Genomic DNA, 23203 nt, shown 5'->3' with positions numbered 1-23203 from the left:
GATCAAGAAGATATAAATTGGAAAGGAAGAAGTCAAACTTCTGCTATTGGCAGATGATATGATAATATACATAAGTGACACCAAGAATCTACCAGGGAACTCCTACAGCTGATAAACACCTTCAGTGATGTGGCAGGATAGAAGGTAAACTAAAAAAAATCAGTACACTTCCTATATACAAATGATGAGAAAAAAATCTAAGAAAGAAATCAGAGAAACACCATTCACAATGGCCACACACACACACAAAAATACCTTGGGAAACACTAATCAAAGAAGTGAAAGACCTGTTTGACAATAACTTTAAGTCTTTGAAGAAAGAAACTGAAGAAGATATCAGAAAATGGAAATATCTCACATGTTCTTGAATAGGTAGGATCAACATAATAAAAAATGGCAATCCTACCAAAAGCAATCTATAGATTCAATGCAATCCCCATCAAAATCCCAACATAATTCTTCACAGACCTTGAAAGAACAATATTCATCTTCATATGGAAAAACAAAAAACCCAGGATAGCCAAAAAATCCTCTATAATAAAGGAACTTCCAGAGACATTACCATTCCTGACATCAAGCTCTATTATAGAGCTACAGTAATGAAAGCAGTTTGGTATTGATAAAAACAGACAGGCTGACCAATGGAATCAAATAGAAGACCCAGATATAAATCCACACACCTATGTACACCTGATTTTCAACCAAGAAGCTAAAATTATACAATGAAAAAAAGAGAAAGCATCTTCAACAAATGGTGCTGGCATAGCTAGATGTCAACATGTAGAAGAATTAAAATAGATCTGTATCTATCCCCATGCACAGAACTGAAGTCCAAATGGATTAAAGACCTCAATATAAATCTGACCACACTGAACCTGATAGAAGAGAAAGTGGGAAGTAGCTTTCAATGCATGGGTACAGGAGACCACTTCCTAAATATAACACCAGTAGCACAGACACAGAGACCAACATTAAAGACATGGGACCTCCTGAAACTGAGAACCTTTTGTAAAGCAAAGGACACAGTCAATAAGACAAAAAAGGCAGCCTGCTGAATGGGAAAAGATCTTCACCAACCTCTCAGAATGGCTAAGATAAAAAAACACCAATGATAGCTTATGCTGGAGAGGATGCAGAGGATGAGGAAACACTTCTCCATTACTGGTGGGGATGCAAACTTGTACAACCACTCTGGAAATCAGTATGGTGGTTTCTCAAAAAATTGGGACTCAAGTTACCATAAGACCCAGGTATACCACTTTTGGGCATATACCCAAAGGATTCTCAATCATTCTACAAGGACATTTGTTCAACTATGTTCATGGCAGCTTTATTTGTAATAGTCAGAACCTGGAAACAACCAAGATGCCCCTCAACCAAAAAAATGGATAAATGAAATGTAGTACATTTACACAATGGAGTACTACTCAGCGGTTTAAAAAAAAATCTTGAAATTTGAATTCAAATGAATGAAACTAAAAAAAAAAAATCATTCTGAGTGAGGTAATCCAGACCCAGAAAGATGAGCATGGTTATGTATGCTGTGGGACAATGGGTTTCACCCTGTAAAGATTTGTTTCTTGTACTTGTTTAATAAAATGCTGATTGGTCAGTAGCCAGGTAAAAATATAGGTGGGACAATGATAACAGGAGAATTCTGGAAAGAGGAGTCAGTCTGCAGTCATCATCCAGACACAGAGGAAGCAAGATGTGACTGCATCGCCAAAAAAGGTACCAAGCCACGTGGCTAACACAGACAAGAATATAAGTTATAAGAGTTAATAAGAAGTCTGAGCTAATAAGGTAACTAGTTTATGATTAATGTAGACCTCTGTGTGTTTATTTGGCACTAAACGGCAGTGGGACCTGGTGGGACAGAAACCTCTGCCAACAGTATGTACGCACTCGTAGGGGAATACTAGCTGTAAAGCAAAGGATAAGGAACCTATAGTCCAGGAACCCAGAGAAACTAAGTAACAAGGAGAACCCTAAGACAAACATACATAGAGCCCCCTGGGAAGGGGAAATAGACAAGATCGCCTAAGAAAATTGGGAGTGTAGGGGTGTGGGGAGAAGAGAAGGCAGAAGGGGAGGAGGACCGAAGAATGGGAGTGGGGAGGAGAACTTGAGGGAACTGGATGGTCAAGATGGGGAAGGACAAAGATGGAGAACAAGGAAAGAGATATCTTAATTGTATACAACTTTTCAGTCTTCTGTTCATGTCTGCTCTCATTTCTTACTTGTTCATCCAGCTACAGTGGGTCTCTCTCTTTCCTCACTGTCCTGTGGATTCTGAAATCAGGGATGGGGGGTATACAAAATAAGATTAAGTCTTTAAAGGGATACTAGCCACACAAGGCTGAGTCTAGAGGAGAAAGAAAAGTATAAACCCTGTGATACTTCTTGGGGGAAGAATCTCAAATGACTCAGGTTCTAGACTTGATCACTGTGATGTATCTATTAAGCCATAATGACCTGCACTTAAATCTTTTCTCTGTATTTTACAAATTTCATGAATTTTGAACATGTCCAAGTTCACAATTTCAGTTTCTTTAACTGATAAAGAGGGATACCATGAGAAGGTCTACTTTAGGATATTCTGTGGATGGATGGCATTTTTTAAATGCCCCCAGAATTGGGATGAGGGCTCAGCTACTAAAAAGCTTACCATGCAAGTGTGAAGACCAGGATTCAGACCCCACAGAACCCATGGGAACACTGCTGTGGTGGGATGCCTGTAATTCTATCTTCAGAAGGCTGAGACTAGAACCCCACAGCCGGTGGGCTAGCAAGACAAGCCATATGTTAGTGCTGGGTTTAACTGAGAGACCCCACTTTATTGAACTTAGAGGGAGAGAGATGGAGGATGAGTCCAGACATCAACTTTGGAAGTTCCACATGCAAAAGCACATATGTGCATGCACAACCACACACACATACAAAAATAAACATATGCACATACACACATGAAGCATGGAGAAAGGAAAAAAAATGCCAAACATACATAAAAAAAGATCCTGAACACACAGCAGGGGTTTAATATGTACAGAAAAAAATCTTTCTATTTTCATGTTCCAAAATAGGTAAGGGCTTTGCACAAGCTGTTTCTGTGTAAGGCAGATGTGATGAGAAATATCTCTCAGCTTGGCACAAGATCCTGAGGGATAATTAGAAATACAATATTCTCAGGGAGGAAACTGAGGCACTGAGATATTAGCTAATAATAAGCACAGAAGAAAAATAGGTAGCAATAACCACACATAGGAGGCTATCCCAGAGGAAAATGATCAGAGTTTCTGCACCCCCTCAAGGAGGAACCAGAATACAAATGAACTGGTCCCTCCCTGTGTACTTAGTTCCGCCAGCTCACGGAGGCTGGGCCCTGCTTTAAAAGCCTCCTTTTCCTTTGCCATCAATGATGCTTCATCTTTGTCCAGTGGGGGCGGGGGGAGACATGCAAGGAAAACAAAACCTGATGACATTTCGTACTTTATTTGAAACCCTGGACACGAAACCACCCAAAGATATTTTAACACGTATTCAAGAGCCTCACCCAGGTCCACGCTCCAAAATAGCTTTGTAATTTAAGGAAGGAAGGAAAGCCAGACATCATCACCACTCTGTGATCGACTCGCCCATACGTTGGAAGCAGAGTTCACAAATCTAATTCCTTTCCCCATTTCTGGACATTTTTACCCAGAGAACACAAGTGACCGGAGGCGGTGCTGCCCGCTCAGCCGATTCCTGACAGCTGCTCCTGGTGAAACAGATTGTGTTTGGGGGCAAGCATTTATCCAGGAGCAGGGCTGGAATGAGATGGCGAGGACGCCAGCGGGTGGCGAATAAATGACCAGCGGAGGGAGAGCTGGAGAAATGAGGGTGATTATGCAGGCACTGGCCTCTATGAATACATTAGCTCCCCATCAGCCTGTGCCTTCCCACTGCCTCCAAAGCAATTGCTTGGAGTGCCAGTGAATACAGGTGTCTGAAGTCTTTTCCAAGTTCAGCTTCACACCGTAGGCTGCTCTTTCAGCCAGTCCTCAAAGCCCAGCATTAAGTCTGGGGAGGAGTTGGGCATCAGAGCACTGTTAGGTCTGTCTATTCAGGTGCTCCCTGGTGGAGTCTGGGCTCCTTTGCAGGGTTAAGTAGGGGGTTGCCCAGGGTCAGCTGCTTGCTCTGTAGAGTGGGAAAAGGAAGAAGCTAAAGGTAAGAGGAAGGGAGGTTTTTGAGTGGGAACCGAAGGTCTGGACTTAGAGACACAGGTGCGTGTTCTATGTCCAAAGGGTCAAAGGTGGAGTCAGTTGGACCAGATTTTGGAGGAGGTCTGCATGAGGTATGAATGGGCTGGCTGTGAGAAGGAAAATGTTACAAGAAAAACCAGGAGGTACAAGGTTTCCCTAAAAGTGTATGGGTGAGGTTTGTTGTTGTTGTCGTCTATTTTTCCTGAGACAGGGTTTCGCTGTCACTATCAAGGCTGTCCTGGAGCTAGCTCTTGTAGACCAGGCTGGCCTCAAAATCACTGAGATCCGTCCGCCTCTGCCTCCTGAGTGCTGGGATAAAAGGCATGTGCCACCAATGCCCGGCCAGGTGATGGGTTATTAAAGACAGTGGGAGCCATTATGGGGACATGCCAAGGCTCAAGCTGGGGGTTTGTCAGAGCTACTTTCTGGACACAGAAACCCTTCATTATCATCATCAATACATTTCTACCAAACATCGGGACACCCAATATACCTTCCTGATTGAGGAGGTCCTTCTCAGTTTTCTTTTTTGCAGGCAAATGGGAAAGAGCCAGGAAGCCTAGTAAATGTTCTTGTAGGGTAAGAAAGAAAATGGCACCTCTCACAGAGCTGCACCATGAGCTGATAGCTACAGAGAGCCCTAAGCATCAAGGCGCAGGATAGCCCGCGGGTCTAACTAGCACTGCATAAGGTCAGAAAGCAGCAGGAAGTGAGTTTGGCTGTGCTTTGATGTTTATACCCAGGAGTTTAATGTTAGAGCTCTTGTGACCATCTTTGGGAATGCTCTATGGTCCACTGTGGAGAAGACAGCGGATGGAAAAGTGACTCTGAGGGGCTCTCTTGTCCGGCTGCCCCTTTGATGCCTTCTGTTGCTTACCCCAACAGATTTGTTCAGTCTTAACAAGAGTGCTAAGTGGGGAGCTGGATTCTCTAGCCAAGCAAGTGTGCAGGTTTCTTCGCCCTGAGAGTTCAGGAGATTCTGCTCTGAGTTTCCCTGGCTCCAGTTGTACACACATATCAGGGCTAGGACTAGACATTCAGGGCCAGAGTGTAACCCTCAACTTTAGCCCCCTTTGTATTATGAACTAAAGATCCAACAATGCACCATTAGTCTCGCTTACTCACCCTCATGGGAACTGAGCTCAGCCCCATGTGAGAGACTCCACTCACCCTGATCCCAAGCTCCACATTCTCGCCTCCATAGACCTCCATGCCTTCGTCCAGCAGGCCAATCTCCTGGAAGTACTGTCGGTCCACAATGAAACAGCCGATGAGGGCGGGGCTCCTGCAGGGTGAGACGGATAGCCAGCTTTGAGCAAAGGCTAGTCTGAGAGTCACTTGGGGATAAAGAGCTCCCAACTACAGGATCGGTGCCCCCACCTCTGCTGCCAGACCTAGGGGGGCCTCATTCTCTGGGTAGCCTCCTGATTCACCTTCACCCAGCCACTCACAGTGGGTGACAGCTCTTGTTCTGGGACCAGCCATTGTTCCCCACCACGCTAGCTGGTGCATTAGCAGTGGGGAAGGTGTGTGCCACTGACTCTGCTGGTATAGATTGCTTCTTTTGATTTTGAGCCACATGGCCGGACTGTTTCAGCTTGGACTTTCCCATCATCCCCAGTGGAGGCTCTGTTCACTTAGAAAGATTTGGAGAACCAGGTTGTAGAAGACTTTAAGTAGCATACAAAAATAGTTTATAGATTTCATCAGTAGGTAAAGGCTTTCCATGACAAATTTCAAGCAGAACAGCATATGAATGGGTATGTTTCTTTAAAATCAAGAATACTCAGGCAGACCGGGATGTAGCTCAGTTAGTGGAGTGCTGCCCAGCATACATGAGACCCTACCTGGGTTTGATTCTCAGCATTGCATAAACTAGGCATAGTAGCATATTCCCAGTACTCAGAGGCAGGGGGATCAGAAGTTCAGGGTCATTAAACTACACAGAGAGTTCTAAGTCAGCCTGGATGATCTGAGGGGGACATTCTGTGGTAGCTGACTAGAGGAGATGAGGGTGGTAGTGAAAAACCTGGTGGGAAGCTGTGTCTGTGTCCAGAAAAGGGGTAAAGACACAGAGGAATTTGTAAAGAGATGTAGTGAGAAGGATAGAAGTCGTCGCTGATTGGATGTTATAGGTGTCAATGATTCTGGTTCAGAGGCTCAGAGAAGCTGAGCTGCTCAAGATTCATAGTCAGAGGTTGGTCATTCCCATAATGCTCACCTCTTATGTCTGGGTTTGATGTTCTCCATCAGAGCAGGGTATCAGCCTACTCTAAAAACAAACATATGTGATAACCCTGCAGTCTGTGGAAGTGAAGTCATAGAATAAGTCTGGGACTTTGACCCCAGGAAGTCCATGTGGCTGAGCATCCCCCTGCATCAGCATTCATTCCCTAAGGAAATAGTCCTTTCTGAACCTGTTTCTAGTTCCAAACATGAGTCCATTTGCATAAGTTTGGTAGTTTTCTCACCCCCAAGGGTTCTTCAGTTTCTCGTTTCCTTTCCTCTACCATATCCTCAGCCTGGCCTAATATAGTGGAAGGGGAAGAAGGACAGCGGATGATAGACAACGCAGAAGCAGCCCCTGGTGCTCCCGCTGACTTCTCTGATGCTACCAATTCTCTGTGAAGCCCTGCACTTAGGAACTAGCTAGCGAGTCCCGCTCAGACACCCTACGTGCTGTAGTGCAGCTGCAGCCCAAGACCCTGGCTGACCTCAGCTCCAGGAATCTGTCATGCTAGCCTGCTGGTGTCCCACTGGTAGGGGAAGATCAGTTTCCCAGCACCAAACTCTATGTCCTCCTGCAGACAGTTTCACTGATGATGTAGCTACATGGTAGAATTGGCAAGCTGAAGGTCCTGGTACTCAGCTAGCAAGCTGAAGGCCCTGGGTGTGATCCCAGCACCATAAGTAAAAGGAGCTTTCTGACAGCATCTTCTTCATCACGCCTCAGAGCTTGCATTGTTGAGGTGCCTGGCCCTCCACCACCCAGGCCTCCCAACCAGAGTCCCTGAGACCTCTAACATCAGGTCACTGATAACATTCTGTGGACTTGGTTAAATAAGGTAAACAGCATAAGGCTCTGGACACGACCAGCTCTTACAAGACTGCTGTGCAGTGGAGAGGCTCAGAGATTCACTTTTCTTAATAAATACGGTGAAAGCATGGGTCTGCAGAATGAAGCTTTCATGTTTTCTTCTGTACTTCTAAATACAGGATGTGATGGAGCTCCTGAGAACAGCACTCAGAGCCTGTGGGAAGGGGCTTCCCCCTGACTTCCAGACCCAGCCAGGGATGGCACAAAACCTGGCGCAGTTGCTCCAATAAGCACAGACACCTCAGGTGGTCAGTCACTTAGCAACTAGATGCTGCATTAAGAAGAATTAGGATAAATAGCATCCATCCCCAGAAGGATTAGATGCAGCTTATAAAAACCCTAAAATGTGGCGGGAAATGTAAATAACATCTAGAGAGATCTAAAAATTACAATAGATTGGGGCCAGTTAGAAAAAGCAAGTGTAGGGGCTCTCTGTCATAGTTCCTTCTTAGAAAAAAGATTTATTTTTATTTATGAGTGTGCGTGGGGAGGGCACAAAAGATTATCAAATCCTCTAGAGTTGGACTTACAGGTGCCTGTGAGCTGCCCAATATGGGTGTTAGGAAATGTGTCCTCTGGAAGAGAAGCAAGGCTCTGCTCTTAACCAGTGAGCTATCTTAGAAACGAAATTCATGGTTTTCAGATAGAAATGCTCTGATTTATTTTTTGGATTTTTTTGGACTAGTTATAAATTCTAGAGGATTTTCTCATGTGGATTTTCTTGACTGGGTCAGTTGGAGACTTGGGAACCCAGTGAATAATATCTTAAAAATGACATTTCTCACTACACCAGAGGCAAGTGTTGAGCTCCCCTTATAGTAACATGTGTGGGCAAACACTAACACGCAGCTCCAGAGAATGAAGACCTGGAGAGCTTGTAGTACATTTATGCAAACTCTGTCTCCAGTGGGACTATCTTCATATCGCGATAAAATCAGAAATGACCTGAAGTTTCCAGAATCTCATTTCTCACCTACATTCCTAATAAAAACAAAAATTGAACAGAGATGGAAAATAAATGGTCAGGATGCTATCCTCTGGACAAGATGCAGAGTACAACTCTGCCCATGAAGAGCATCCAGTATCTTTGGTGGTGAGCAGAAGAGAGACAGCTAAGATTCATGCTATCTTCGGCAAGAACACCCTTAGCACAGGGGCTGATTTCCCTCTGATAACGTTGGGCAGATTGAGGCAGGAATGAGCCACACTAGCTGTAAACTCAACAGTAATCAGGCAGGGAGTGATAACACGTCACAGAGTCTGAGTGAGCCTAGTAGAACCCAGCTCCACTTCTACCGCCCTCAGTAGGACCATTCTCCTGTCTCAGTCTTGCTTCCGTTTTGCTCTCGTCTTGTTGAACAGGGACGGCACAATGAGTTGATACCGGATTATAACGTGGACCACGAGTGTAAAAGGTCCCGGCACACAGCAGGCTCCCAACAAAGTAATAGGGCAGCCGCGGTGGCTTGGACATGCTTGGAGTGTGTTCCCTCCAAAGGTTCCCATGCTGGGAGCTCAGCATTGAGAGGTAGGTCTCAGGACGTGCAGTCTTACAAAAGGTGAGTGGATCCCAGGGCAGCCACACTCAGAAGGGATTAATGTAATAGCTGTGGAAATGATCCCTGAAGGAACCGCCTGGGGTTGGGGTTGTTTGCACAAGACCTTCACACAAGATCAAGTCAGTCAAGATTCCACCAGGGATGGAGGAGAGGTTTACAAAGGCCCACCTCGCCTGCCGTCAATGGCTGTTGGTGGAGGGGAATCATTTTTTATCATGGATAAAGCTCCTGGTAGGGTTCTCATGCTTCAGCAGGTGACCCTACACTCAGGTACACTAACTGGACTCAGTGGGTAACTTTGGAGGTATGTGGAGGGTTGTTTGGGAGGAGCTGGGGGTGAGGGGTGGGCATTGTATACATACATACATATATATGCACATGTATATTTTTCAAAGAATAAATGAAATGAATGAAGATGAATAGATGTAGCTCTGAGGGGAACCGATTAAGTCTTGATGCAGACATAGCCAACCTTTTCACATTGTCTAGGATGCTGTCACCTACAATTTTATTGGGTGGCAGTCATACACCTATCCTGGGATGAAGACATCCCAGGGCCACGGATTAGAAACACCTGAAATCAAACCCATTTTGCACACTTAGCCTCTCCATGTGTGGCTCTTTCCCCCTTTTCTCCTGCCACGTGATGTCACCTCCCTCTTCTAACACAACTAAAGGCCCTCAACAGAGGCTGGCCAGCTGGGATCACTCCATCTCAGACCTTCCACCTCCAGTACGGGGAGTTAAAGAAACATCCTTCTTCATACATTATCCCTCCTCTCATATTTTGTTATAGCAACACATGATAGACTGAGGAAGCCACAAAAGAAATCTCAGGTGAGTTTTATTCCATCCTATTTTCTGTATGAAATCTGTTTCCAGTAATAACATTTGTGATATTTATTCTTTGAATGACAGTTTTCATAATCTCTCTCTCTCTCTCTCTCTCTCTCTCTCTCTCTCTCTCTCTCTCTCTTGCAGTACAAAGTTAGTCTGGGTTCTTATTCCAATGTGGCCCTCCAAGTCACCTTCTGGTGCCATTTGTCTATTTGATGGTGGGGAGCAAATGTCTGCTCTTTCACCCACACCCAGAAACAGGGCTGGTAGAGCTGACTGCTGCCGGACTCCTGAGGCGGCAGAGGGAAGCCAGTCGTGGGTCTAGGGAGACAGTATCAAAGGCAGAAAGAGAGTGGGGCTCTTGAAATGCAGTTGGAGACCATTGGTGCCTCTGTTCTACAGGATAAAACCCAGGCACCATCCAGGTCCCAGGGTCTCTCTGAGCCTCCTGTGAGCAGAAGTGTCCCACATGGGCGTCACTCTCAACCTAGTCATCTCCTTCTCGCCCCTGCAAATTAGCTCTAATGCTTCCCCTTCCCCTGCTGTATGCATGCTTTCCACCCGTGAGGCAGAGTATGGACGTGTTCCCCCGCCCCTGCACTGTATTCCAGGCGTGGAGAACTTGGAAATCAAATCTGATTCCCTCTGGATCTCTAGCATCAACCATGGTACTCTACACCCAGCAGCTGTAGATGGTGGTGTGTGAAAATGAGTAACTTTGGGGTCATAGGTGCTCGTTGGTAAGAGTGCTTCCTGCTCTTCCTGAGGACCTGAGTTCAGTTTCCACCGCTCACATTAGCCAGTTCATAACAGCCTATCACTCCAGCTCCAGGGCATCTGATACCCTCCACCCCAGGTACACACACACACACACACACACACACACACACACATTAAATAAAAACAAAAAATGAATCTGTTCTTAAAAGTTTGTGCCTCTGAGACTTTGGGGTTCTGATCGCTCTCCTGATTCTTTTCAAGGGACCCAAGACCTTGTGAGCAGAGCCTGAAGCTCATACGGTGACTCCCGTCGACCTTCCCCTCTCTCTGCCACCCACACTGGGCCTGGGTAGGGAGGGAAGCCCTTGTCTGAGGGCCCAGGCAGCTCTCTGCTCTCTCTCAATGAGGAAGGGTTCCACACCTGATTGGGGCTGTGGAGTTCTCCAGCTTCCACCAGGCCTTGGGTGGGTTCAGGTAGCGGCACCAGAGCTCCCAGTCGAAGCCTTGGGCGGCCAGTGGGTACTCTTCTATCTCAAAGTTGTCATATTTGATGTTATCGAAAGACGGCGAGATGATCCGTTTCCGGTTTTCCTTGATGCGCGTGAGGACTGGTTCCGCCCTGAGCAGGAAGAAGAGAATAATTACTGCCTCCAAGGTGGGCAGCAAACAGACGAGCAGCTCACCATGGTCACTTGCCAACAGCAAGAGGAAGGAACCGTTGCTCCCCAAAGATAGAGAGAAGTGGTTTCTGCATCCCCAGGAGTTGACGTCCCCTGCTAAGGACTTCGGAGTTGGCAAAAAGCCCAGAGGACCCTTCAGTACAACCAGAGCAGAAATGAGAGATTCTCACCTAGCCTATATGATTATTTCCCTCCCCAACCCCCACAACAAAAATCAAGATAAAAAGAAGTAAAAGAAATATAAAGAAGGAATAGATTTGAGACTTTAGAGGAAACTTTTAACCTGGATTTTGATTTTGCTTGAACCAACCTGAAGGAAGAGGCAGGAGGTGTGGGCGAAGTTACATTCTCCTTTGCCTCAGGAGGAGTGGGCATCCAGGCCTCCCCCGAGGGCCTGGCATGCCCCTCTGGGTAGCAGAAGAATAATGTGTTTGCCGACAGGAATGATAAGCTTCTCATTAATAATATATTCCGTGCATAATTGTTTATTCAAATCAGCTTGAAATAGTAAGTGTCCCTCTCCTTGGCCGACCATAAATCCAGCAGAAATGCTTTTTAAATAGTCACAAATAGCACACAGGGACTTCAAGAATAAAAAATGACTTGCTGCAACCTAAGGAGTTTAGGCCTGTGATGCCACGTCCCTCCCAGGCTGCCTGTGGGCCCTGCCACTCCTCCTGCCAGCGTGCCCTCCTCACCCTGCTCCCCCAAGACAGAGGAGCAGGACCTAGGCAGGCAGTGGCACCGTGGAGATAGGAAGGGGAGTGGAGACACCGAGGCCACCAAGCACTTGAGGAAAGAGGGCAGGAGATACATATCCCAGCTATAAGTCAGCCTTAGCATCTGCCTCCATGTCCAGGCAGAGCCACGCACAGTGAGCAACGCCATACAGTCCTAGCCCTGCAGGGAAACCAATATCATCTGTCCTGTGAGGGTTCAGTAGCAGCCACAGAGGCCATTTGTCAGCTCTCATGCTTACCCCATCTGGCACCTAGCTGGCCTGACTTCACAAAGGAAGACTATATGACTTAGTTTTGCTGGGATGGAGGTTCTGAGGACATTTGAGGATGCAGGGAGCCACTTCTACCCACCTCTGCCCATTCAGTCTTGCTCTGTTTGTGAAGTAAGGCATCTGTGTTGTATCTGCTCCAACTCTGTTGTCTGCAACTCTGGGGTCCCATTCCCGGCTAGACAGAAACGCCCTGTTTTTTTTTTTTTTTTTTTTTTTTTTTTTTGTAGTTAAGATTAATTTATTTCTGTTTTATGTGAGTGTTTGGTCTGCATGCATGAATGTGCATGACTTGCACGCAGTTCCTGACAGTGCCAGAAGAGGGCAATGGCTCTCCTGGAACTGGAGTTACAGATGGGCATCAGCTGCCATGTGGGTGCTGGAAACTGAATAGGAAGGGAATATGGGTTCTTTGCAAGAACAGCCAGTGCTCTTAACCACTGAGCCATCTCTCTGCTTTGCCTTTTGTATATACTTGTCTTCCTGATCGGTGTTGTGGAATATTAGTTTAAGATGTGTTACATCCATTTATGCTGCGGAATATTTGTTTAATGATGCAAATATGTGCTGTATTCTTTTATGTTGTATTTGTTTAATTCTGTAAAGCTGTGTTACTCTGTCTACCTAAGACACCTGATTAGTCTAATGAAGAGCTGAATGGCCAAAGGCTAGGCAGGAGAAAGGATAGGTGGGGCTGGCATGCAGAGAGAATAAATAGGAGAAATCTAGGGAAGAAAGCAAGGAACAAGAAAAGGAGAAAGAGAGGAGAATTCCAGGGGCCAGCCACCCAGCCACCCAGCTGCCACAGAATAAGAAGGAAATAAAGATATATAGAATAAAGAAAGGTAAAAAGTCCAGAGACAAAATATAGTTAAAGAAAAATGGGATAATTTAAATGTAAAAAGCTGCTAGAAACCAGCCAAGCTAAGGCCGGGCATTCATAAGTAAGAACAAATCTCTGTGCATTTATTTGCGAGCTGGGTGGCAAGTTAGATTGGGTGTTCCCACACCCTTCAGGTGCTGACCCCTGACTCTTTGCTCTGCCTGAGGCTCAGCCTATTACAAGATTTGGCTCATTCACACACCCATACCTCAGCTGTCCCCACAACCCTCTTCTAATCTTCTAGCCCATAACTGAGCTCCCAGAATGCACTGCACTTCTGAGCCAGACCCACCTGGTCACACTGGGACCCCTCCTGTCCCTGAAGCACTTACCAGCCCACATTGAACTCTACGTGGGCATCAAACAGGGCCACCACAGGGGCCGTGGCTGCCCTCCAGCCGCTGACCCTGGAGCGGATGAGGCCTTCCTGCTTGCTGTGGCGAACAACTTTGATGAAGCCTGGCTTCTGGCCATTCACCTTGTCCACGTATTCCGTCAGCTTCTCTTTGAGCTCCTCTGTGGGTGAGAAGGGACTGAGTAAGAGCCAAGGTTGAAACAACCAAAAGAGTCACAGTACTGAGGTGAAACGCCGCCCCTTCCCAGGAGGCAAGCGCACCCCCTGTTGCACCCACTCCAGGTTTTCACTGGCTCCCAGTGGTGGCCAGAATAGCTCAACTTGGAGGGGAAACAGGAAGATGGTATTTGCTTAGCTTCAGGAGTGGACATTTATTAAGAACTCACACATGTTGTCTAGTTTGTCATCACAGCAAGGTGACTGGAAGGTGGGGCACACACAGCACATGAGTGTCGGAGGCAAGTTCACACGTGGTCTATGGATTTGACTGGCCTGTGCCATCAAAATTTGGAATAGGATCCAAAGTGTTCCCTAAAGGCTCACGTGTTTGGATGCTTAGTCCTCAGCTGGCGGCACAGTTCTGGGGACTGTTTGGGAGATCCCACAAAGCTACCTTTGTCTACCCCTGCCCGCTCAGTGCTGCCCTGTTTGTGAGGGAGGGCATTCATCTCTGCAGCCTCCAGGCAGTGGAGCCCTGTCCTTGGCCAGGCAGGAACTCGCTGCTTTGCCTTACCCCGGCCACGTGTCTTCCACAAAGATGCTAGCTAGGGCCACACCTGGGACATCACATCTTTTAGGTGTTGATCCTTCATGGTCCTGTACTGCTGGAGACTTGGCTGTATTGCAAGGGTCAGTTACACAGCCACATCTCAGCTCTCTCCAGAATCCTCTCTTCTTCTTCCAGCCCATGACTGAGAAACCAAACTGCCTTGCATCTCTGAGCTGAAAGTCCTGGATCACATTGGGGCTCCTTCTTTCCCCACGTCACTCACCAGCCCACAGTGAACAACACACGGAGGACATGAACCACTGGGGGCTGGGACCTAACTAGAGGAAAGCAGGTCACTGTTGGGGTGGAGCAGGGGAATCTGTAGTCCACTCTGCTTCCCAGCAGCCAGCATGTTATAACAAGACACCTCACATGCTGGGGACAATGATTTCAAAGGACTGTCTCTTGCCAAACCTTATGAGTTGAAGCAAACTTCTCTCCCCTTAAATTGCTTCTTGTCATGTATTTGGTCAGAGCAGCGAGAGAATAGACCAGGCTTCTTCTGCACTCAGTTGCTTCCTCCTGCTGAACCCCTCCATTGCTCCTCCTGCCAGCCAGAGGTGCCCCAGTGGCCAATACCTTAGCATGTACTCTGCCTGGATTGTGTTTCTGGGAGGCCAATGGCTAGCATTGTGCTATGGAGACAAGGGGGCTAGTGGGCTGCTACCCATTGTAACTGGGCCTGGCTTGTTATGTACCATGCTGTTTCTGTACCTCCATGATGGGAGTTCTCAGTCTGGGAGGATATAGCAGTCATGATTATTATACTTCCCTAGCAGGAAGCAAGAACTTAGGACTCCTCACAGTCTTTTGAGGAGGATTTATTTTGAGCCAACCACCTATCACCAGGGGCGAATCTAACCAGGGCACAATGACGCATGGGCAGTTCTGTATTCCATGTTGACACAAAGAATGTGTATGTACTCAATGTAAATACCTTAGCTCGTACACACCAAGAATGATGTTCTAAGACATTGATGAGGGGGTTACTACCAAAGGGTCCCACAGGAGTTCCCCCTCCCTAAGTTGAGTTCATGCACTCCCTTGTCTATATCAGGCAACCTCCAGCTTTCTCTTTCTGGCTGGCCAGAAGCAGAAGCTAGCCTCCCAGAGGACGAGTGGTCCAGACAGGGAGGCAAGCCATTGCAGATCCTCTGACCCCAGTGAAGAGATGCAAAGGTCAGAAAGAGCCAGACGAATCCATGGCATCATGCAGAGCAGACACAAGCTCACTGACAAGCTGCCCGGAGACCCACGCCCTGACTGCAGGATTCTATGCCAAGCAGCATTGGATGTTTGAAGCCGGTGACTGCTCGGATTGTCTTTAGACAAAGCAGGGTGAGCCATAAGACTGGGGCACAGACATGGTATCAGACACTGATGTGGGAATAGTTTCTTATTAATAAAGAAACTGCCTTGGCCCATTTTATTGGATAGAAAATTAGGTAGGCGGAGTATACAAAAGAGAATTCTGGGAGAAAGAAGGTTAGAGGAGGAGTCGCCATGATGCTCCCACTCCAGACAGATGCAGGTTAAGATCCTCTCTGGTAAGCCAGCTCATGGGCTACACAGAATATTAGAAATGGGTTAGAACAATATGTAAGAGCTAGCCAATAAGAAACTGGACCTAGCCGGGCCAGGCAGTGTTTGAAAGAATACAGTTTCCATGTAATTATTTCTGGGTATAAGCTAGCCATGCGGGCGGCCGGGTGCCGGGGACGCAGCCCTGCCGCTCCTATTTCAACAGATGGCGCCCAACGTGGGGCTAAATCCACTTAAAAACCTGAGAAGCCTTAAAAATAAGGGAAACAGAGTTTAACACAGATTTTTGCTGTTTTGTTGGTGACATGCTGTAGAGAGATTCCTGATTCAGCAACAGCAGCAGAGAAAAAAAGCTGCGTCATTTTAAAGCGCGGCTTCCTGGTGCTATGCTGCCAGCGTGAACTCTGGCTTTAAAGCATTTCAAGGCTTTTATGGGACTGGATGTTTCTGTTCCCACTTGGGATCGGAGGAGATTGCTCTGAGACCTGCCGATGGCTCAGCGTTCCCTGCCTACACCTGGGCAGATGGCGGAATCAGGCTTAGGCAGGCGGAAGAGCATGGCGGATTCCTGCTGCCATACAGAGACGCGTTTTCAGACTGCGCAGTGCTCTGCGTGTCAGATTTGGCTGTAACTTGGATAAAAAGAGTTTCTGTGCTGCACACTCAGTCTCAAAATTAAATTGCTGATTGCGGCTCCAATGTAAACTGCTGTTTGCCTGTAACTGTGCTCAGCTCAAAAGCACCAAATGACTCTGAGGCAGGAGCGGCTGCTCCTTGCTGAACTGTGCTGATCTCAGGCAGGAACTACCGTAATTACCTTAAAACCGTGCAGTTAAGGTTTAGACTGGGCAGGACACAGGCAGTACCGTATTACCTATACATGGTGCAACTTAAGTTTTTAAGAAATGCTTAACATTTTAAGAAATGCTCCTGGAAAAAAAAAAAAAAATTACAGATTCACAGTAAAACAGATTCAGACACCGTTGGATGAATGTACGTAGGCTTGGGGAAAAAAAGAGAATATAAAGAATAAAGTTAATGTCTTAAAAAGAAAAAGGGTAAAGTCTTTAAAGAGACAGAGTACAGAAGTACAGATAGTTATAGATTAAGAGAAATAAAGAAAAATAAGCCACGTAAAAATGAAAAATTCACAGAGAGTCTGGATTATGTACATTGTGTTTTCTTTAAAATTTTTGACTGTGAAGGAGCTAAGTACAAAGAGACATTTTATTATATGGGCTGCTAAGCTGAACCTGCACATATGTTCTAAAGGTATCTTGACTTCAAAATTTGGATCTAAGGATATGATGCTTTGGAGAGGGTCTTCTTTTGTTTCCACAGAGGATGTGACCCTATGGATTGCATCTATCCCGGTATGGTATGATAGACCACGCCCTCCTGAAAGGTTGCTGTGAACACCCTCAAAAAATTACTTCACTCAACTGCCAACCGAGATGAACCTGACACACAGGTTACACCCTAAATGATCTGATTAACAGTGCCCCCATTCAGCAGGAAGCAGTTTGGAGAGAAAAAACTACGCCCATGTTCCCAAATATTGTTTATAAATGTTCTTTTACATTTAAAGGGGGATATGATATAGATATGAATAATTTGCATTGGTATGGATTTTAAGGTCAATTTTGTTATATGTATATGTATTTTTGAACTTGATTAAGGTATTGTGATTATGTAGTTCACTTAAAATGTAATGTATAATTAGGAAATATAGGTTGTTAATGGATAATCATTGCTAATAGTTAAGCTTGTAGTCATGTTAGTTAGATTTTCTAGATATATAGAGATATATTTCAATTAGATAGGCATTCTTCATATCTTTCAAAGACTGCAGAATATGGCATTTAAAATATTTTAATAACTTAGGACTTTTCATGACAAGGAGACACGTCTGCTCCTGGCAGCACCAGCTACTTCAAGAGGAAGATGGGCATCGAAGAGGATCCTTATGGAGTTGGATAGTCATTTGGGCAAGAAACTGCTCTTGCCTGGACTGTTGCATAAACTGGACACAGAACCCGCAGAGAGAGGACTACTGGACTTGCCTAAAGGTGAGATGGTCTTTCGGGGTTCCTGATTCATGAAAGAGTCTGCGAGACATTCTGCAGGACACAGCAGAAAATGACTGAACTGTCTTTGAAATTTCCTGCTTCATGGAAATGTCTCTGCATAACATGGGCCTGTAGGCCGAAGATGGATGCCCCAACGGTACAGAGGAACTTTGGGTGACTGTCCAGGCAGCGAGATGTCTCTGTCATTTCTAGAGTTTTCTTATTTCTTGTTACTTAAGTATTATTATATCCTTCTGGAGTCTTTGATGGAGTTGAAGAATGAATAGTTATAGTTTTCCTTAGTTATGGTGAGAGATAAAATAGATATAAATATTGTAACTGTAATTCTTACTTGATAACTGTTTTGTTATATGTAATTTTACTGTTAAAGTTAAAGCCTTTCTTTTTTGTTTAAACAGAAAAAGGGGAAATGATGTGGGAATAGTTTCTTATTAATAAAGAAACTGCCTTGGCCCATTTTATTGGATAGAAAATTAGGTAGGCGGAGTATACAGAAGAGAATTCTGGGAGAAAGAAGCTGTGTGAGGAGTCGCCATGGTTCTCCCGCTCCAGACAGACGCAGGTTAAGATCCTCTCTGGTAAGCCAGCTCATGGGCTACACAGAATATTAGAAATGGGTTAGAACAATATGTAAGAGCTAGCCATAAGGAACTGGAACTATCCGGGCCAGGCAGTGTTTGAAAGAATACAGTTTCCGTGTAATTATTTCTGGGCATAAGCTAGCCATGCGGGCGGCCGGGTGCCGGGGACGCAGCCCTGCCGCAGCTCCTATTTCAACAAGACACAGAAGGGTCAGCTGAGAAGGCACAGCAAGTGTGACAGATTCTGTTTTGCTAAAAGTTCTAGTTCCATTATAACCGGTCACCGGGGAGCCAGACAAAGGCTGCCGATGGGCAAGTCTGCCTGAAGCCAGCTGAATTCTAATCGTGCTCAGATTCAAAGGTGTGTCAGTCACTGCCAGTGCAGGCAGGGAGAAAGAGAGTTAGAAGGTAAGGGGTGGGGGTAAAGAGTAGGAGGGGGAGACAGGGAGGGTGGGGTAGGAGAGGAAAAGGGCATTGCGATGCTTAAAATATTCCAGAAGATGGATGATTCTGGTCCAGTCACCTAACTCAGCTTCCATGCTTTCCTCCAACCTCTGTCAACTGTTAAGTATTAGACACCTCAAAGGCACTTCCACATTCTCAGAAAACGTCTCCAAAATGTTGCCTGTGAGATATACATTATATATATTAATATTTTATAAATTAATGTATATTATATACCTTGCTAAATATTTTATATATTAAAAGTACTTCTCAGAACTTGCTGCGAAATAGAAAATATTCTCTTTCACCTTATAACTAAATACAAGCACATAACGGATCACCCCTGCCTTTAGCTAAGGCTGCCGGGAAACTTGGGGATAGATCTAATGACTGATCATTATAGTTTGAGCCACATTTTTGCTTCGCTATCTAACTCAAGACTTTGATTTTCAAAGTTCTAATCTGAAAGATTAAAACCATCTTTAACTTTTCCCCTATGTAAACTATATGAAAAAAGTGTGAAATGTGTGGGTTGTTTATTTGTTCGGGGGATCTGTANAAAAATGCATATGTAGATCTTAATTTTGAGACAAAGTCTCACTAAATTACCCATGCAAGCCTTGAACTGGTGATCCTCCTTCCTCAGCCTCCCAAGTAGTCAGGATTAGAGGCCTGACCATAGATTTCATTAAAGAGTATTTTTAAAGCTGGGCGGTGGTGGCGCACGCTTTTAATCCCAGCACTTGGGAGGCAGAGGCAGGCAGATCTCTATGAGTTCGAGGCCAGCCTACAAGAGCTAGTTCCAGGACAGGAACCAAAAGCTACCGAGAAACCCTGTCTTGAAAATCCAAAAAGTATTTTTAAAAATCAGTATAAATACTGTTTAATAAAATATCATAGTAGAGCAGGATAGAGTGGAGAAGCTATCTCTTGTACTCAATGCAGCATGCTGGGAAGCCAGGAGGCAGGTCTGCTCCTTGTCACTTTTCCAGACTGACAGTTAATGTGGGAGCTGTCCACAGCCAGTGCTGATGGAGAAACAATTTGTGCCCTGCATGGGGCCAAGCCCCCTCCTGCTTGCGTGGTGCATCCAGCCTTCTCCTGCTGTCCACAGATTCCTGCTCTGCTGACATCCAAGAGACTTCAGTAAGCTGGGATGGTGACTCCCTGAGAGGGTGCAGACCATGCTCTATGGCCCCATAAGGAGTGCTTCCCCAGAGCCTGCTCATAGTCCTTCAGACCAACAAGAAGCGGGAATCCCACAGCTTGGCTCCACCGAGCTCTTTCCCTATATCTGCCTCCTTGTGGTGCTTCTGTGGTTCACCAACAAGCCCAGAGTGATGACTCACAGGCTCGACAGGCGGCGAGGCAGCCACTACTGTTAATCAGGGTTAAACGCTTGGCTGGTCTTTAGTGTGAAGGAAACCAAAACATTGGGAAGTCAGTTTGCACAGGCTTCTCTGATCTTTGGAAGGCAGAGGCATGGGTGTTTTTTTCAAAAGTGTTTGGCTAGGCTTGCCAGGACCAGTACTTTTTCTTTGTTTTTCAGTGTTCTGGTGACGGTTCCCCCCCCCCCCCCCCGTGTGCTGTATCGTGGAAGTATGACTGAAGAGAAAGGCTACTCATCCATTTGTTCGTTCTTTCATTCAATAGCTATCATATATGTCCCAGTCGCTGTGGCTGTGAGCGAGACAGTCTACAGTGGACTAAGTATTTGGGGCCCACTCAATGCAGACAGAAATCCTAATCCCCCAAGTGATGGCATCAGGAGGTGGGGGATGGGGATGTGGGCAGGTCACAGGGATAGAGTCATTGTCTAAATTCTCTCTAGAGTCTGGCTCTAATGAATACACACATTGGGTTATTTATGAAGTAAAGACCCATTTCCTTAGAGTTCAGTAGGTTAGGCTGTATGAGATCAATTTACCAGCATCTGGCATGGGAAGGGTTAAGAGGGAAACTTTCTGTTATTCCTGCATGGCATGAAACGAAGGATGAAATTGGTGGGATGCTCCTGAAGCCTCTTTGGTAAGGGCTTTAGTTTCCTTAGTAAGGGAACAGCCTGCTTGCTTATCTTTTCTTCTTTCTTCTCCTTCTTCATGTTTGGGTGTCTGGCTTGTGTACCACATGTGTGCAGTGCCCATGGAGGCCAGAAGAGGGCATCGGATCCCCTAAAACTAGAGTTCCAGACAGTTGTTAGCTGCCATGTGGGTGCTGGGACCCAAACCTGGATCCTCTGCAAGAGGTATGCAATTTTAACCACTGAGCCGCCTCTCCGGGCTCTTATTATCTCTTAAAGGCACAGCTTCCCCCATCACAGGAGCACCTCAGTTTAAGAGGGCACTGTAAAACCACAGGCCTGCTGCCCTCCATGAATATGTCAGAGAAGCCTTCATTCTCTCCCCCAGAGAGGAGTCACTAAGAAGTTGTGGGGAGGCGGCTCAGTGTAAAGTGCTTGCCTTGCAACCAGGTGGCCCTGGGCTTAATCCCCAGAACTGCACAAAAAGCCTATCACAGTTTTATGCATCTGTAATCCCAGCACAAGGGAGATGGAGACAGTGGATTCCCGGAGCTCACTAGCCAGCCAGCCCAGCCCACCTAGCAAGTTCTAGGCCAGTGAGAAACCCTGTCTAAATAAACAGTATAGACAGTGTCTTTGAAACAGCTGGGACTGTCCTCTTGCCACACACACACATACACACACACACACACATAATCACACAAACACACATGCACGTGCGTGTGCACACGTGTACACATACATACACACACAGCTCTCTTGCCTACACACACACATGCACACACACACACACACACACACACATACACACACACACCCCAAAACACTAAAATGTCAAAATGTTCCCTATATTTGTGAGATCCCAGCACCTTCTAATGGTGTCACAGGCTGGACACCAAGCGCATCATATGAGCTCTAGAGACAACACTCGTCTTTGGGACTGTCCCTTATACATGCTTTGGACCGTCCTCTGGAGTTTCCCAGCTGCCCTCTGCACAGACCACAGACCGCTGTCTTGTCTCCCTCCGGTCACTCCTCCCGACATCAAGCCCAGCATGGATCACAGTGTTACTCCACCCTCTGCTTCACCCCTGCTGGTTAGTGTGAACAAGAACAGCCAGCTACTAACAATGCTGATTTAAAGATGAAAAACACAGCACGTTTTATTTGGTTTATTCTTTTAAGAGTGAGCAGCAGCTGGTCTTCTTCATGTCAGAAGATTAACTTGCCATTCTCTAAAGCCACTTAGAGCCATTGAAACCCAAACCCTATGTCAATACACTTTAGACGGAGATTACAGGAAAGGATGCCATGGCTGTCAAAACTAGCTGATCATCACAGCACTGGAGAGCCAAAGAAAGCTGAAGGAAGGTGACACCCATCAATCCTCCACGAAGAAAGTGGACTCAGGGCCATGGTGATGAGCAAGACAGCAAGGATTCCAGAATGGGACAGTTTGATGCATGTCTTACACTCTCTGTGAGATCACCAAGCTTTCAACTCAACTCATCGGCAGGTTACAAGTGTTTTCCTTGGGTCATTCTTCTGTCCTTCGCACTTTGGTCCAGCTACCTTAAGAGCTGCCCTTCCTCAAAGTCAGCTGGGGCTGAAGGAGATTCCAAATGACCTGAAATTAAATAGCCTCTCTACCTGAAGGCTGAGCCTGATGTGTTTGTTTGGCAAAGACTTGGGAAAGTGGTCCATAAGAAGCCCCCTCCCCCCCCCGAAAGCTGTTAAACATGACCATAGGGACCAGGCACACTATCACACCTCAACTTAGTATGACCAAGTGACAAGAGAAAGCCCCAGAATCACCACCGAAGAGCCCCACTTTTTTTGTCATTCTGCTCCCTGATGTCACGACTCAGCACTAGGGATGCCGAAATCCACTAGAAATGTCTACTCCAAAATTAGTAGGGCCTCTGAAGCCAGGCTTCAACCACACTCCCCCTCTTCTGCTCCTCGGTGGTTTTTCGTCCCCATCACACTGTCCTGCTACAAATTGATTTCTGAAGGCGACTGCAGCAAAGGACATGAAAATATTTGCCTGGTAGTCGTGCTGGGCTCTACTCAAACCTCGCTCTAGCCCATTCTCCCTTGCCCTCCTCCTCCTCTTCTTCTCTCTCAATTTCTAATGCCTGTCAGTGGCTGTGGAATAACCCCCCCCATGTTGTTTCATGCACCTGGCTTGATGCCACTAATGCTAAGCAGAGGGGAGCTGTGCTTGCAGAAGGATTGTGCATGCATTGTGTGGGACCAGTTGTGAGCTAGGTCCAGCACTGTAACCCGGAAGTTATAAACCAGGGTGGGTACAGTCTGCGGTGCTCGCCATAGGTGGTGCCACGTGATGGGCACTGTCCTCATTGCTTTAGATCC

The 23203-nt window shown here is 46.1% G+C and overlaps 1 protein-coding gene across 1 annotated transcript in view; it reads right to left on the bottom strand.

Moving 5' to 3' along the window:
- Galnt18 (polypeptide N-acetylgalactosaminyltransferase 18) overlaps positions 1–23203 on the bottom strand; it is a 308794-nt gene that overhangs the window by 67454 nt on the left and 218137 nt on the right. The window contains exons 4-6 of the mRNA XM_050125905.1: positions 13359–13542; positions 10876–11073; positions 5412–5526 (exon numbers count right to left, since the gene is read on the bottom strand). Of these exons, the coding sequence (XP_049981862.1) occupies positions 5412–5526; positions 10876–11073; positions 13359–13542 (497 nt within the window). The remainder of the gene's footprint in view (positions 1–5411; positions 5527–10875; positions 11074–13358; positions 13543–23203) is intronic.

Source organism: Alexandromys fortis, unplaced genomic scaffold (genome assembly GCF_014885135.2).
Source record: "Alexandromys fortis isolate MF-2015 unplaced genomic scaffold, M_Fortis_MF-2015_v1.1 scaffold_250, whole genome shotgun sequence".
NCBI classification, from domain to species: Eukaryota; Metazoa; Chordata; class Mammalia; order Rodentia; family Cricetidae; genus Alexandromys; species Alexandromys fortis.
Note: the sequence above shows the minus strand (reverse complement) of the source record. Positions and strands in the feature narration are given on the sequence as shown.